Here is a 14,492-nt window from a genome sequence, read left to right on the forward strand (position 1 = left end):
GAATAGACTAGGTTTTTTGTCAGGGGGAATTAGAGAGAGATGAGAGTTGACATGCATCAAACATTTTTGGCCAAACTTGATTGAGAGACATTAATGTTACTATGGGTTTGGGTTGTGCGCAATCAGAACTATATGGGCTCCAAAAGTCAGGGACCACTTTCATAAAACATGGTGTCTGGACACATTGAATAAACAGAAAGTGTTTGTATTTGTTTTGAATGCTCACATGATGAAGAAAAGTTAGATTTCATTAAAAACGGAAATAAAGACTAACGCACTTTTTAGATAATCTCTCCTAGAAGATTTTTGTTGCACTTGGCTATTCATATGAAAATGAATGTCACAAAATGTGATAGAAATAGCTGTGTAAAGAATGACAAAAGAGCTAGAGGAAGAAATTCAAACCATGGTTTGTTTCCACTGGTCAATCATAGCGAGTGGCTGAGGATAAAATCGAGGTCAAAATTTGCAATAAAAACCAAAACAAACCAATATCTGTCAGACTTTTAAGAACCCTGGGTCCTTTACCCAGTGGGTAATTCAGCCTTGTACATTTTATAGACCAAAATCAATAGGTTTACTTGAAACGCAACACATCAAAACCCGGAGGAAGATGATATTCTGGCTGTAAACGATAAATATTTCACAAAAGTGTGACAGACAAGGTCTTAATGCAGAACATTTATACATGTCACACAAGGAAAAGCCCTCACGTTTGTGAAACTGAATTATTTTTGTTTCAGGGTTCTAGTGTCGTGCACATAGCTCTCACCTTGTCTTGGACTTAAGTGGCAATTAAATTTTAATTTAAAGGAATGTCTATTAACTCCCTGTTGCCGAATTATGAAGAAACACAATTTTGACTGAGCCTATCTGTGAATGAATGCAGATTGCCAAATCAAAATAATTTAAGATATAGAATTGGACATATCCCCACTAAAGTATTGAACTGATGAAACATGAGCTGACTTTTATTGGAGCTTTAATGTGTTTCAAAGCTCAACCATTACCACTGTCGTTCATTAAAAATGCATCCACAAAAGGTTTTTTTGACAGTAAATCAGTTTGAAATATTTCAGCGAGTAATGGAAGAGTCAGGAGCAGCCACAGGAAGCTGTAAAGATGAGGAGCTGCAAGCGACAGGCTGCACAACTCCAACTTCTTGGTCAGGTGACCAACTCCTTTCACTGTGCCCGGCTGTTTGCAGACTCATGCCGTGTGCAGCATGAAATCAGTTCGCGGGTGCTCACAGAAAGGGAAAGAGCCCAATATTGAATAACCTCAGCATTAGAATGACAAAAGTTTGCTTTTGCTGTCTCCAGAATTGTGTGATAGTACAAAACTGTATTTTCTGTTTCCACAAGTTACTACATGTGTTGTTAAATCAACCAGGCCTTAAATAGTTGAGTACAGAGTTCTGCCCTGGTTTATGTTTGCAAACCTGCACCCCCCAAAAATCTGTACTGGACCTGATCCGTTACACATCTCCAAGTCCAATTCATCAGCCGTAATTAATAAATACACATACACAGTCACTGACCTTGGAGGATTGTCACCTCCTTGTGCTGGTGGTTGAGTTGTGGACTTGGAAAAGCATCTGTCAATCCTGGAAGCCCCTGTGCGCCTACAGCTGTCAACGTGTTTCCTCAGCGACGACATACCGAGCTAATACCAAAGCTAATAATTAATTTTTTGCACTTAAATACTGGCCACTTTTGTCTTATTTTGACAGTTATTTGAGCAGATGTGAAGTGGTCTAAGGTTGTATCACAGGCTTTCACATTGAAAAAAATCATTGCAGCTGATTAGATTTCATAGAAACTTTTTTAGATGTGAAAAAGTACGGTATAACTTTCAATTTCTGATTACTGAGAAAAAAGAAAAAACGTATATGCAGCCCACCCACTTTTATTCAAATTTGACCCAAGCCCACACCTTTTAATTTGAATTTAATTGAATGCATCCTTTTCACCCATTAAACAACTTTTTTGAAGGTTAGCCATCGGGTACTCAACCCAGTACAGGACTTTATTTGAGATTAAATCTTTCAATGGCTTCATACCCTGTTTTCACATTGCCTACAAGTACGAGTATACCCTGTGGATTACCAATGCGGTTGGAGAGCACATCAAATTAACCAGTTCAGACAGACCATAACCTGGCCACTGGCCACTTGAAAAGAAAGCAGCCATTGTTAATATATTAGCAACACCTGTGCTTTTCTTATAGCGACGCTATCTGCTGTGAAGAAGGCTTATAGGGGCCCAACAGATCAATTTTGCCCTGGGGGCCCCCTGCTGCCTAATCCGGCCCTGCCCCATTGTTGTTCACACTTCTAAAGAGCTGTCTTTCTTCAGAACAATATGCATCCACGGCCATCGAAATGCAAACAATAACATGTGCATTCACAACTTTACAAAAAGCTACAAAGACAGATAGATAGATCAGTCGGTCGGTCGGTCGGCAGGTAGGTGGGTGTGTATTAGGTAGGCAGGTATATTGATAGAACGTAAAACGTTACCTAAAACCAAACATATCTATGTAAAGGTTTTTTTCTATTGAGGATGTACAAATATTATTAAGGATGTTGATATAATTTTTTCAAAAAGGAAAAAAAGACTGTTTATATATGTTTGAGTAACTCAGCTCTCTCAGACAAATTAATTGATAGACAACTAGATAGAAAGATAGCTAGATGGTAGTTGGTAGTAAGATAATAGGTAGGTAGCTAATTAGTTGGTTAAGAAGGCAGGTAGGGGGTTGGTAGTTGGTAGTTGGTAGTTAGGTAGGAAGGTAGGAAGGTAGGAAGGTAGATTGCCGTTAAACATAACCTAAAACCATAGAAACATGGTGCATTGGTAAACGCGTTTTTCTTTGGAGGCTGCGGAGGATATTGGATATTGATATAATAACGGAATAAAATAAACACGTGTTATGTTTTGTGTTGACCCCCCCCCCCCCCCCCCCAGACTAATGGAGTGAACCTGCCCGTCCTACCCCCCGCCCCCCCTCTCTTTGGAACCATCCGCCGTTGCCACGGTTTCCGTGTACGCGCTGCCTGCCCGAGCTGAGTCGTACAGTAGAGTCGGACATGGCGGCGGAGATACAGCCCGAGTGGATCTGCCGTCTCCCTGCGTGCTGGAGTTACGGGGTGACTCGGGATGGACGTGTCTTCTTCGTCAAGTAAATATTAACCCCCCTTCAACCCCCTCTCCCGCCGTAGGCTCCGGCTCGAGTGGCGTGCTCCTCGTTTCGGATTCCCACCAACTCTCCGTGTGTGGTAACGTTTCCTCTTGTCTCCGCAGCGAGGAGGCGCAGAGCACGACCTGGCTGCACCCGGTGAGCGGCGAGGCGGTGACCACCGGCCACCGGAACACTCCAGGTGAGCGGCCGCCCGAAGAGTTCCCCCGGCGGCTCCACAGCGGCGTCATGTGCAGCTGCTGTGGTGGTTGTTGTTGCCCGCATCGTGAAAGCGATACTTCCCACACTGAGAGAGAGAGAGAGAGGGAGAGAGAGAGACCGACCCTCACATCCACGCTGGGGTTCGAGTGGGCTTTTTGCCGCTGTTACACTAAGTGAGCCCTGTCATGCCCCCCTCCTCTGCCCGGCTCCAGAGCCCCTCTCCTCGGGCAGACACGTCTTACACTGACCGGTGGTTTGGCGACTTTGACCGACACACTTCATTTGAGAAGTATTGTTGTCAGACACGTGTTGGTTCACCTGTGACGTTACCTCCGGGCACACAGACCAACAGCTGCTACACACCGAGGGGTTACAGTAAAGACTGGAGCTATACACCTATTTAATTAGTTTTCGTCTGCCCCCTCCTCCACAAAACGCTAACCTAAGCTAAATCTAAAACACTGAGCCAAGTGGTAATATTAGTTTCCTTTCATTGTATTGTAATTGTGATCCTACACCGAGCCACTCTACACAGCAACAGCCGGAGGTAAATGCATCTCAACAGGTCTGCCACTGCTAGACTTTGAATTAAGGATTAAAATGCAGATTCGGCTTCTCATTTAATTGCTTCTTTTTAGTATATAAAATGTAATCAAATCATCATTTCAAACCATAACCGTCATCCTTTCCAAGACTAGTTAAAGGTCCTCTTCATGTCCTGATAGCCATCAAAATGTATTATAGAATGCAATACAATATACTACAATGCAAGGATAAATATGAAGGCATTAGAGGACAATTCTGTGCTCCATCTTGGCACATGAGAAACACACAGGCCAGTTTATCTGTGGCGAGCCTTCACATCCCGTTAACTTCAAATCTGTGAGAGCGAGGAGTCGAATAGAAGGCAAATGGAAGAGTTGTTTCCATTGAGTTTGACTTTGGTGAACTTTGACCCACATTTGCATATGTGCGATTGTCCCATTACTCTAAAATGCCTATCTGCCATATGAACTGTTTTATTTACTTTATTATTCTAGCTTTGATCTTTTTACCAACAGCAGTTCTATGGTTTTATTGTGTGGTTAGTTTAGGGGATGTTTGTCTGTGCCTGTCTGTATTTAGTTATTCTGGTATTCTTTTAATTGCCCTAAACCAAATTGAATTAAGGATTAATAAAGCTATACTGTACTGGATGAGTCCTCAGCAGGGAAGACACACACCGCTGAGGCAGAGGCCTGAAGCTAGGGAGCGAGTAAAAGTAAAAGTCGTCTTCTAGCAGTTGTCAGTGGGCGCTCATGTCTTTTGAAGGCGAAGCTTTGATGAGAGGGCGGATGGGAGAGGATGGGATGTATCGTTTGCATCTTTTCAAAGTGTAACCTGCTCTTGCGATCTTTTCCACGATTACCTTTAATGAACAGGAAGTTATCAGCAACCATTCTGATAACACTTTAAAAACTTTTTCACCAATTTTTTTTGGGGGGGATCTTTGATTGCTGGTCAGACAAAACAAAGCAATTTATTTTATAAACCAAATATGTAACAAATTAGTAAAATTCTCAACAGATTAATCAACAATTGAAAGGTGGAATCCACAAATTACTTAATTCGTCACAGTCAAAATCCTCCAGGTAGTTCTACCATTTTGAGTGTTGTGTCATCTTCTATTATAAAGAAAAGCATCTATTTGTTGTTGTTCACAAGTATTAATCCACATCTTGTTCTTTGACAGATCTGCCCACTGGGTGGGAAGAAGGATATACTTTTGAGGGTGCACGGTGCTTTATCAAGTGAGTCAAACGCCTTCATGACACCTCAACACACACATGCACACACTCACGCACGCACACACACGCACACGCACACACACACAGCATAACCCCAGATTCTGAGGCTCAGAACATTTGTACAATATCAAAGTATTCGACCTGGTAACCATGATGCCTCATTTACCTCCACCACGGATGTTTTGTTTTCACTCTGTCTGTTTGTTGGTTGGTTCGTCTCTAAGCTAGATTACACAAAAACAACAGAGCAGATCTTCATGAAACTTGGTGGAAAGATGTGTCATGGGTCAGGGAAGAACACATTGAATATTGGTGCCGATCCAGATCAGTTTACGAATCCAGGATCCAGGCTTGATATGGCGTTTTTCAACATTTTCTCTTTTCTCCCAGGGAATATTTGATGGATCTTGATGAAAAAGGTCAGGGGCGTTTAGGGAATTGATATCTATGAACGTGTGAAGTTTGGTGCAACTTGGTTGAATTTAAGGGAACTGTTGGGCCTTGGTGCAGGTTTGCACTCTACTGAGTGCTATTGTAGTAATTAAGAGGATATTATATATCTTAATTTTATTCACCTTATATGGAAGAAAAGCTCATTCAAACCCGAGCTGCTCCTGTGAGCATGCTGTGTTTCAAAGTTAAATATTGCTGGGCTGTAAATTATGGAACCTTTACTCCCTATCACCGTTCTGTAGAGGCCTGTTGCAAAAGTTAATGATTAAACAGGAACAATGTGCAAATACTAGACAGTCTTGGGCAAAGTGTGGTCGCTGTCTTCTTGCGAGCTGTTTTTATTTATTCAGACTTACCAATGCTCAAAGCTGAGCCTACTTTGGGGAGTTGAGCCAAAGTATAATGCGCGCTCTATTTTCTGACAGTTATCCTCACGGTTGGAGTTTACAGGGTCTGTTCACAGTTTGAAATCACACTTGTCATTAAGTAGACGCTGGAAAATGTTTCCAAGGTACATGCCAGTTTACTGTTTTTGCAGGAATTTTGAAAAGACATCTTATTTAAAGTCTCCTTCCATCAATTTTTGTTTGAGAATCATACTGAACATCCACAGTATGCCCATTTGTTGAATCTGTGTGGGCAGGAGAAAATGTGATATCTATCCTTCATGTCCACTAAGAGACTTTGGTTTGTTCTGTTTGTGCCCCTCTCCGTTTGAGGACTATGCAGAATCCACACAAATTACAATTGTAGTTGGGTGTGTTACGTAGTCTTTGAACTACATCGTATTTCCCATTTTGTTCTCTTCCTTTGGCAGCCTGATACATGTGACTACTCAGCAGAGATCACAAGCTCTGTCACTCAGTTTGCTCTGATCCCTAATCTGTCCTCAGAATGTTTCAAATCCAAGGAGAGGAGTTGAATCATTTTTTTTTTGTTATTTTGCAAGTCTTATTAAAACACTCCTCACACAGCAGGTATATATTCAAGTCATGTGAAGCAAAGCAAGTAAAGCAGCTCCTGAGTAACTCCATGTTTGGTTCTACCACTTAGTTTGAAAAAGGAAAAATTAATATAATTCTGTCAGTATATTCATGCCTACAGAAGATACTAGCCATCACACGGCTGCCTGCTTCAATGAAAGCTGGTACAGATTTTGTCGATGGCATGGAGAGAATAAGCCTAAATCAGACCAACCCTGCCAAAGGTTGCCTTCTGTGGACTGCTTCCGTAAGACACATTTCCCGAGCCTTTTTTACATTGACCCGCCCAGGAGGTTTCCCTTTGTTGCTTTACTTAGAATTCCAGTTACAACTTGTGGTTGTCCTTACAACTCTCTCTCTCTTTGTGTTTGTGTGTGTGTGTGTGTGTGTGTGTGTGTGTGTGTGTGTGTGTGTGTGTCACGAAGCTGGCTGCATACACCGATAAACAATCATGGTCGTTTCAATGCACAAGATCAATTTTTCAGTTTGTAGTAATGTGTCTTACTTAAGCTTTGAGTAATTGTACCTTGTAAAAACCATGCCCGTTAATTTATTTTTTACTCATTGTTTCATGTTGACAGGTTTATGTGATAACTGTCTTGGACAGTTCATAAGTAGTACATTTTGAGGCCTTATGTGAGGATGCCAAATATAAGCCTCTGAAAACTGTCCAAAACCATTATAGCCCGATGACAGCTAGATAAGACTATGCCTTGTTTAGTACATTAAGTTATCATTACTTAGTCAATTCAGTATTATTAAGTTAAGTTTATATTTTTGCATTTCTAATTTACGTAAGCAGGACAAACAACAGCGCCCTCCTCTTGTTCTCCGACTCACAAAACAGGGACAGGATCTAGATTCATTTCTGTGACTCCAGTCCTTTTTTTGAGCCGATGAAAGGATCTGGCCCATTCACATGCTGGCAGTGTCGCTGAGCTGTTACCATCGGGTTACACAGTGTGAGCATCAGTGAGCAGATTGTGCTGACGTTGCACTGTTCTGTGATCGTATGTGATGGGGAGGATGGGCTGCAGGTTGCTTGTGTCATCGTGAGGCAGAGGTCCTCACATGATTTAATTAATTTGTTGGCAGTGTGAATTTTGAGCGAGTGACGGTCAGTGCGGATGTTAATTGAATCTGTCACGGCTTGCTAGTCTCCTCACACTGAGCAGTCCTTTTTTTTTTGAGTTTCTGGCTTGTTTGCAATTGGCTCTGTGCCAGGTGGCTTGTTACTTTGGTGAACTAGGTGTCATCTGGTCAGTAGGTGCTCCCCCCCACCAACACAAAGTGAGAGCATGAGAAGGTGTAAATCTGCAAACTATAAGAGTCTTAATTTAATTCATAGGCAGACATGTGGAAGTGAAGTCAGACTGTTTTGTTTCCATGTTACATTGGACAAAATATCTTGAATAGACGATGCCTCTTCAGTTTGTCGTCCTCTAGTGCGTGCTAGTTTTTTTGTTGATTATTCTTTTGCATCATCGTGACATGACGAGGCCACAAATTTGCATAATACTCACCTAGCGGCTTGTCTGGTACGCCTGCTGATGAAGCCAGGTAAAGCAAGAGCAGAGGCTGACATTTCCTATTCGCTGTGAAAGCGGTTGACCAATCAGCAGAGTGGACCAGCAATGGACAGTTTGGGGAACAAAATGCTTTTTTTGTGACACACACACACACACACACACACACACACACACACACACACACACACACACACACACACACACAGAGACACACACAATCTGCTGTGACTCATCAAGTGTTGGGTGGGTCAATAGCACCCATCCATTAGTCCTAATACGTTCACATTTTAAGCCAGTCGCTTTTGTTCATGGTTTCAAATGTGCTACACTTGGCAATAAATCAGAAAACACTGAACAACATCCGGCTATTTTCCAGATTTGGTCCTTCAGGAGCTAAAACAATAAGACACACATCAGGGTAATGGACACTTTGTACTTTAGATCAACATGATGGTTACTTAGTACCCTGATTTATGGTCGAGAGGTGGGAGCTGGGAAGATTTATCTGTTTATGATCTATAGTGAGTGTGCTCTGATGTTGATGATAACATGTAGGCTCAGTGCAACGTGCTACATGGATGAACCATTCTACACACCAACCAGAGAACAGTCTCTGTTCAGCTCTGTTTTTGTTTGTGACGTAAACAGTGTTTTGATGAGACTTTGCCATCTGGCCGGGTTGTGTTTTCCATTTTTTTCCCTGGAGCACATGATCCTACATATTTACTTGAGAACAAGATGCAGTAAAGCAAAATAGATCCTCTCCTCCACAATGAACACTGCTCCTAAAGCTCCTGAATTGCCCGGTCAATAGCCCGGCTGATACTTCTGCATTATTGTGATGTAATGTTGTATCACAAATCCACATATTTGCATAATGCACACCCAGCAGATTCCCTGGCATGCCTCCTAACAAGGCCAGGTAAAGCAAAAGTGAAGGCCAAAATTTCATACATGTGCTACAAGCGGTTGACCAATCAAAAGAGAATGGGCCAGCTGGCCAATCAGAGCAGACTGGGTTTATGAAAAGGCTGGTCTTAAAGAGACAGGTGCTAAATCCAAGGATTTCAGACACAAGCTGAAAAGAGAAAGAAAAATAAGCTGATGTCTCTTTAAAAATTATAGTGGGAGAGAGATCACCTTTATTGTGAGTTGGATGTAGGAAGTGATTATAGATGACTTTGATATATATGATTTTTCATGAAAAGACAGGTGCAGACATCCTGTCAGTTCCCTCTGTTTGTTTGCTAGTCTTGACCTCACTGCAGAAGTCAAAGCTAATTGCTGTAGGTTGCGCAATGAGATGGTTGATGTGTTGATAAGTACAGTAGGGAACTCACACAGCTGACCCGCACAGCGCCATTGGCCAAATGTCTGGTTCAAATACCATTTACTTATTAATATATAATTTGATGACATTTTAAATTAGTCCATTAATGGCAATTTTCGACTTCCAAGTGCTCATTATTACAAAGTGCAACATGAAATATAAATATTGTGCTAGTGTGCTCTGCAACCGCCGCTCTCATTCGGCTCTTCACTTCTACATCTGCATAATTCATCACTCAGAACTTTGAGGAAAGCATGTCAGATTATATTTGGCCATTTATGACAAAACTCTCTATTTGATCTCTGTTTAGTTGTTAATTCATTTTCTGCTTTGAATGCCCACACAGTGTCTTTTATTTTAAAGTGAGAGCACCGCGTCACTCGCATTTGGATCAATACTCAATTGCGGTAATTGTCCCTCAAATCGAAGTAATCAAATCCTCATTATTTTAATGGCTCTGTGGTTTTTATTGATAACCTGTTCAGTATTCTGTTTGTCTTTATGACTAATGTGGGGAAAACTATTCAGAAGCCGTATATTTCCTGTGACTAACATTTGGCAAAATGACTCGCGTAAAGGTTCTCGTTTAAAAGACACGAAAGCATTGACACAGACAAATATGATGAAATGTCATGATTAGGCTGTCCAACTAAAATCCTTTGTTGCTTAACTAGACTGTGGTGCATGTTTGCATTTACAGAAAGGCTTTGCATGCAGAAAAAACACCTACAAATGTAAGAGCACAGAAAAGTATTTGTTCACTGAAATAGAGGCAATTTTTTTATGCCATTACAGTGGAAACAAGGTGTGAATAGTTGGCTGTATAAACAACCAGCATATTAAAAAAACTGTAGCTTGAAGTGAAGATATGTTTGTGTTGTTTTTTGAAAACCTTTTTCTAGTCCCGTTAGTGATGGTTGAATAAAGCTGCTCTTTAACGCAGTCTCTCTGTTGCTTGCTGTAGTGAGGTTAAAAAAAAAAACTTATAGTGTGCCCGATTCATCGTTTGGAAAATAAAAATTGGTTGATGTGAGACTATGCATTGTAAAATATCAAGCCTGAATTACGTTTTATTGTTAAAAGGATTTACATCTGTCAATAAATCAGAAATGTTTCACATGATTCTAATATGATAATGATAATTCTTTGAGGATGTCTCAAGACTAACTACTCTTTTTATATTCATCATTTATCATTTGATCCATTGTTAGAATGAAAATTACACTTTAATTACCCATAGTAAAAAGATTTGAAAATGTCAATAGTCATAGCTAATTATTTACTCAACATGAAGTGTCAATGTTTGCCTATGTGGGTTATCTGTATCTTTACCTTGGATGAAGTAAAATCTGAGTGTTGATCCTTCAGGGCAAGAGTGACTGAGTTCCTGTGCGCCCTTCATAAAACTCAGACGGACAGTTATGACATCACATTTAAAGGCTGCCCCTTCTCTGCATGGAACAATCCACGCATCTATCTGTGAGCAAAGCCTCATATCTGACCCGATTATATAACCCTGGAAATCCAGTCACAGAAGTGACAGTGTGAGTTGTTTGCAAGATTTTTATATATAGTAGAGTAGTTTAATCAACGATCACAACTGTGGCCTCTACATTCGGGCTAATTGAACACCATCAGGTAAAAGATTAGTTTTGTGACTTTTAATGCTGCTGCTCCGGTGCATTGAATCAAGAGCTGTCAACAGTCAGAACTGTGTGTTTCAATCAAGGTGTGATTAATTGCTCTCTGCCTCCAAAACAGGATTTCAAGCAAGAGCATTGTCACGACCCTGTTAATCCCCCTTTATAACTCAGTTTTCAATTTAGGAATCAATGTTGTTTATTCCTCGGACATAGAAAATACTGTGATTAGCTAGTAGGTGTAAAATTGTATTCGGGGACCCCTCCAGTCAACAGTTAAATGTTAAACCACCGCACTAAATCAGTGTGCATGGCAAATTAAGCTCGGAAACTCTGCCAGCTCCCCCACTGACGCCATCTATACAATGTGTTGTTTCACCAATTCGGCCAAGCACACATAAAACAAGTATTTACAATTCTATCAAGAAACTAAATACATCAAACATGTGGCCAAAGTGCACAAAACCATCACCATTAGACTTTCACTTTAACTAATGGACCCAGTATCACATGATAACTGAAATATGAGGACAAGCAGATACTGACATTGCATATTTGTTATTGCCTGGATGAAAAATTCCTAATTTCTAATTTGTTTGATAAATTTAAATCTGTGACACCAGTGAATTCTCATTTCTGAAAGTACCCCAATCCAAACAATTTATTTCTGAGGCCAAATTCTTTCTTTTTTTTCATCAGTAGCAAAAGTCAACTTTTACATGTAAACATCTTGATCTTTGGTTTCAGCAGCACATGCATCCATGCTGGTTTAACAACCTACAGATTTATGACAGCAACAAGTAAAGCTAGTAGTATATCCCAGCACACACTGGCTGACACACTGGGCAGCTCACAGAAAGACTGATGACCACATTCACACCTATGTGCAAATCAGTGGCAAATTACACCGTGCTGTAATGTCTGGCATGTTGGAGGAAACTTGAATACACAAAGACTACATGCAATCCCCTAGACTGACCATAAAAAACCTTTTATAGGGGTACCTGGTAGGTCACCTAGGTAAGGCTAACGTCCTCTGCAGCAGCCAGAGGTTTCCTGTCTGACTTTGGTGCCTCATTTCGGTGCCTGAGCTCTCTACTGAAATAGTTGCCCTGTTGACAAGCGACATAAACATCACCACACGTGCTGAGTTACCATTACACTTAACTCTAATGGCAACACCATCAAAGTTACTACAGTTAGATAGTAACACAGTTTAGGCACTGGTACCGTTTTCTAAAAGTGACGTTTTTTTTTACGTATTTTAAAATTTAGCCCCGGCATCAGAAAAAACTCAAATGATACCCAAACTGACAAACAGCCTTTTGCTGTTTGTCCTCTCCTTTCTCTCCCCCTTTCATTCTTTACCTGTCCTGTCAATATAGGCATAAAATGCTCCAAAAATCCTTATATAACCATTATCATGACGCCCATGTGCAATGTGTTTGGAAAGAACTAAGACATCCTCCTACAGATGGCTAGCATTAACAAATAACTCACTGGGTAAAATGCCATATTCAAATTGCAAATCTCTGAGCGACTATTTACGCACTCCCTTGGCAGGAGAGGCTCTGATGGCTGTGGCTGCTGACTCACTGACTCTGTCAGTGCTTGGTATTCATGCAGCTCACTCATGTGATTTAAGAGGGAAATTGTGGATGTGGATCTGCTGTACATCATTGTCGTGTCTGGGTCCATAACCCTATATTGTGAGGCTGGGTGCTGACTGGGAGACAGACACTCAACTAGGCAGGCGATTGAGCTGCTCTCAAACGTTTCCGTCTCTGTGGGGTCCCTGCCATCTGGCTAGGGCTTGAAGAAAAGCATGTGTGTGTGTGTGTGTGTTTTGGTGTTGGGCTGCTGTGTGTGTGTGTGAACATATGTGTTAAAGATCCTCTGATGCTGGTGACTGCCCCAGGTGCTGATTAAGACAGACTCTTAGTGAAAATCCACATCAGACCAAGTCGGCCTCTCCTTCAGTTCACAGTTTTCCTGGCTGCCGCTGTAATGCCTCTGTTGTTTACAAACATTGTGCTCCAATCGTGGATTGTTTCCCATTTTATCTCATGGGAAAGACTCTTTTCTCTGGACTGGAAAATAGAAGCATGGCCATTTTTGACTGGATAAGAAAGTCTTTGTCTGCAGTGGTCCCTTCTAACAAGGTGAGGTTGTATTGTGTGTTTTCAGGTCCAATATAAAGATATATCAAATCAAAAAGAAAAATTGATTGCTTGTTCACATAGGCAATGCTATTGCTGAAAAAAAAAGATACAACACACTGACATGGTACATTTTTTTATTGCATTATATAAGGGAAAGGGGGGCCTCCCGCCTCACAGCAAGAGGGTTGCCGGTAGGGCTGCACGATATATATCTAAAAATATAAGTATCGCAAAAGAAAGCTTGAGCTGCGATATATGGTGTTCCATGTGCTGTGCGTTAACGCTCTGCATGCCAAATTTATGTTTATAAGCAATTGATTACAAAAATTAAAAAAAAAAAACTTTCCATGGTCGAAACATGTATGTAAAGTACCCAAATTATCAAAGGTCGTTCTTTTTGGAGATGGGATGTTCTGTTTCTTTTTTCTCTCTGTACTCTGGCTTCCCCCCACAGTCCAAAAACATGCAGATTGGGGTTAGAATAATTGGAGACTGTAGGTGTCGATATGGAGGTGAATGTTTGTCTCTGAATAGCTGCTTTCAGCACTGAACTCCGGATAATCTCCTGAAATGATCCGGAGCGCCTGTGTGTCAGAATGCAAATGTTTGAGTCAGTTGCCCATTGACATTATACAGGAGTTTCTTTCCTGCCACCCCTTATTAAATAATCCAGAAAATGTCAGAGCAAGTCATACACAGAAGATGTGATTATGAGGGTCGACGCCGGTGTCAATGTGGTGTTAACAAAAACACATGATTTCCGCATTGGAATTTATATGTTGTGTTCTGCCTCCTGAATGCTTGGCTTAGGCGCTACCCCTAAACTGAATGTTCCGGACATTTTCTTGTTGTTGTGAACGCGCCTGACTCGCATCATCTCCTGTTGCGTTCTACATGTGAAAGGCAAAGTCCAAAGAATGTCCGGATCTATTCCAAATCAAAGGCGTTCAAAAACACATAAAATAGGCCAAGACTCTCGAGGGTTAAGCTTAATATGACATATTTTTAGACAAGTGGAGCAAACCTTGCTGGTGAGCAAACTGATTGATGTACTACATTGAAGAATATATAAGTAACTGCCAGTGGTACGGAATATGTTGATTGAATGTAGGCCTGCCCACTGGATTTAGTAGGCTGTAGTAATTCCTTGGTCCTAAAGCCTCTTAGTTTTGTGGTGTCTTTGATTTAATGCTGAGAGAGCTGTTG

General features: G+C 41.1%; 1 protein-coding gene across 2 annotated transcripts in view; it reads left to right on the forward strand.

The window, feature by feature from the left end:
• The first annotated feature begins 3,080 nt into the window (after nt 1-3,080).
• LOC133009509 (pleckstrin homology domain-containing family A member 5-like) overlaps nt 3,081-14,492 on the forward strand; it is a 93,141-nt gene continuing 81,729 nt past the window's right edge. For both annotated transcript variants that reach the window (XM_061077025.1, XM_061077024.1), the window contains exons 1-3: nt 3,081-3,183; nt 3,306-3,382; nt 5,135-5,192. In XM_061077025.1, the coding sequence (XP_060933008.1) occupies nt 3,092-3,183; nt 3,306-3,382; nt 5,135-5,192 (227 nt within the window). In that variant the 5' untranslated portion in view covers nt 3,081-3,091. The remainder of the gene's footprint in view (nt 3,184-3,305; nt 3,383-5,134; nt 5,193-14,492) is intronic.

The sequence above is a fragment of the Limanda limanda genome, chromosome 8, assembly GCF_963576545.1.
Source record: "Limanda limanda chromosome 8, fLimLim1.1, whole genome shotgun sequence".
NCBI lineage: Eukaryota > Metazoa > Chordata > Actinopteri > Pleuronectiformes > Pleuronectidae > Limanda > Limanda limanda.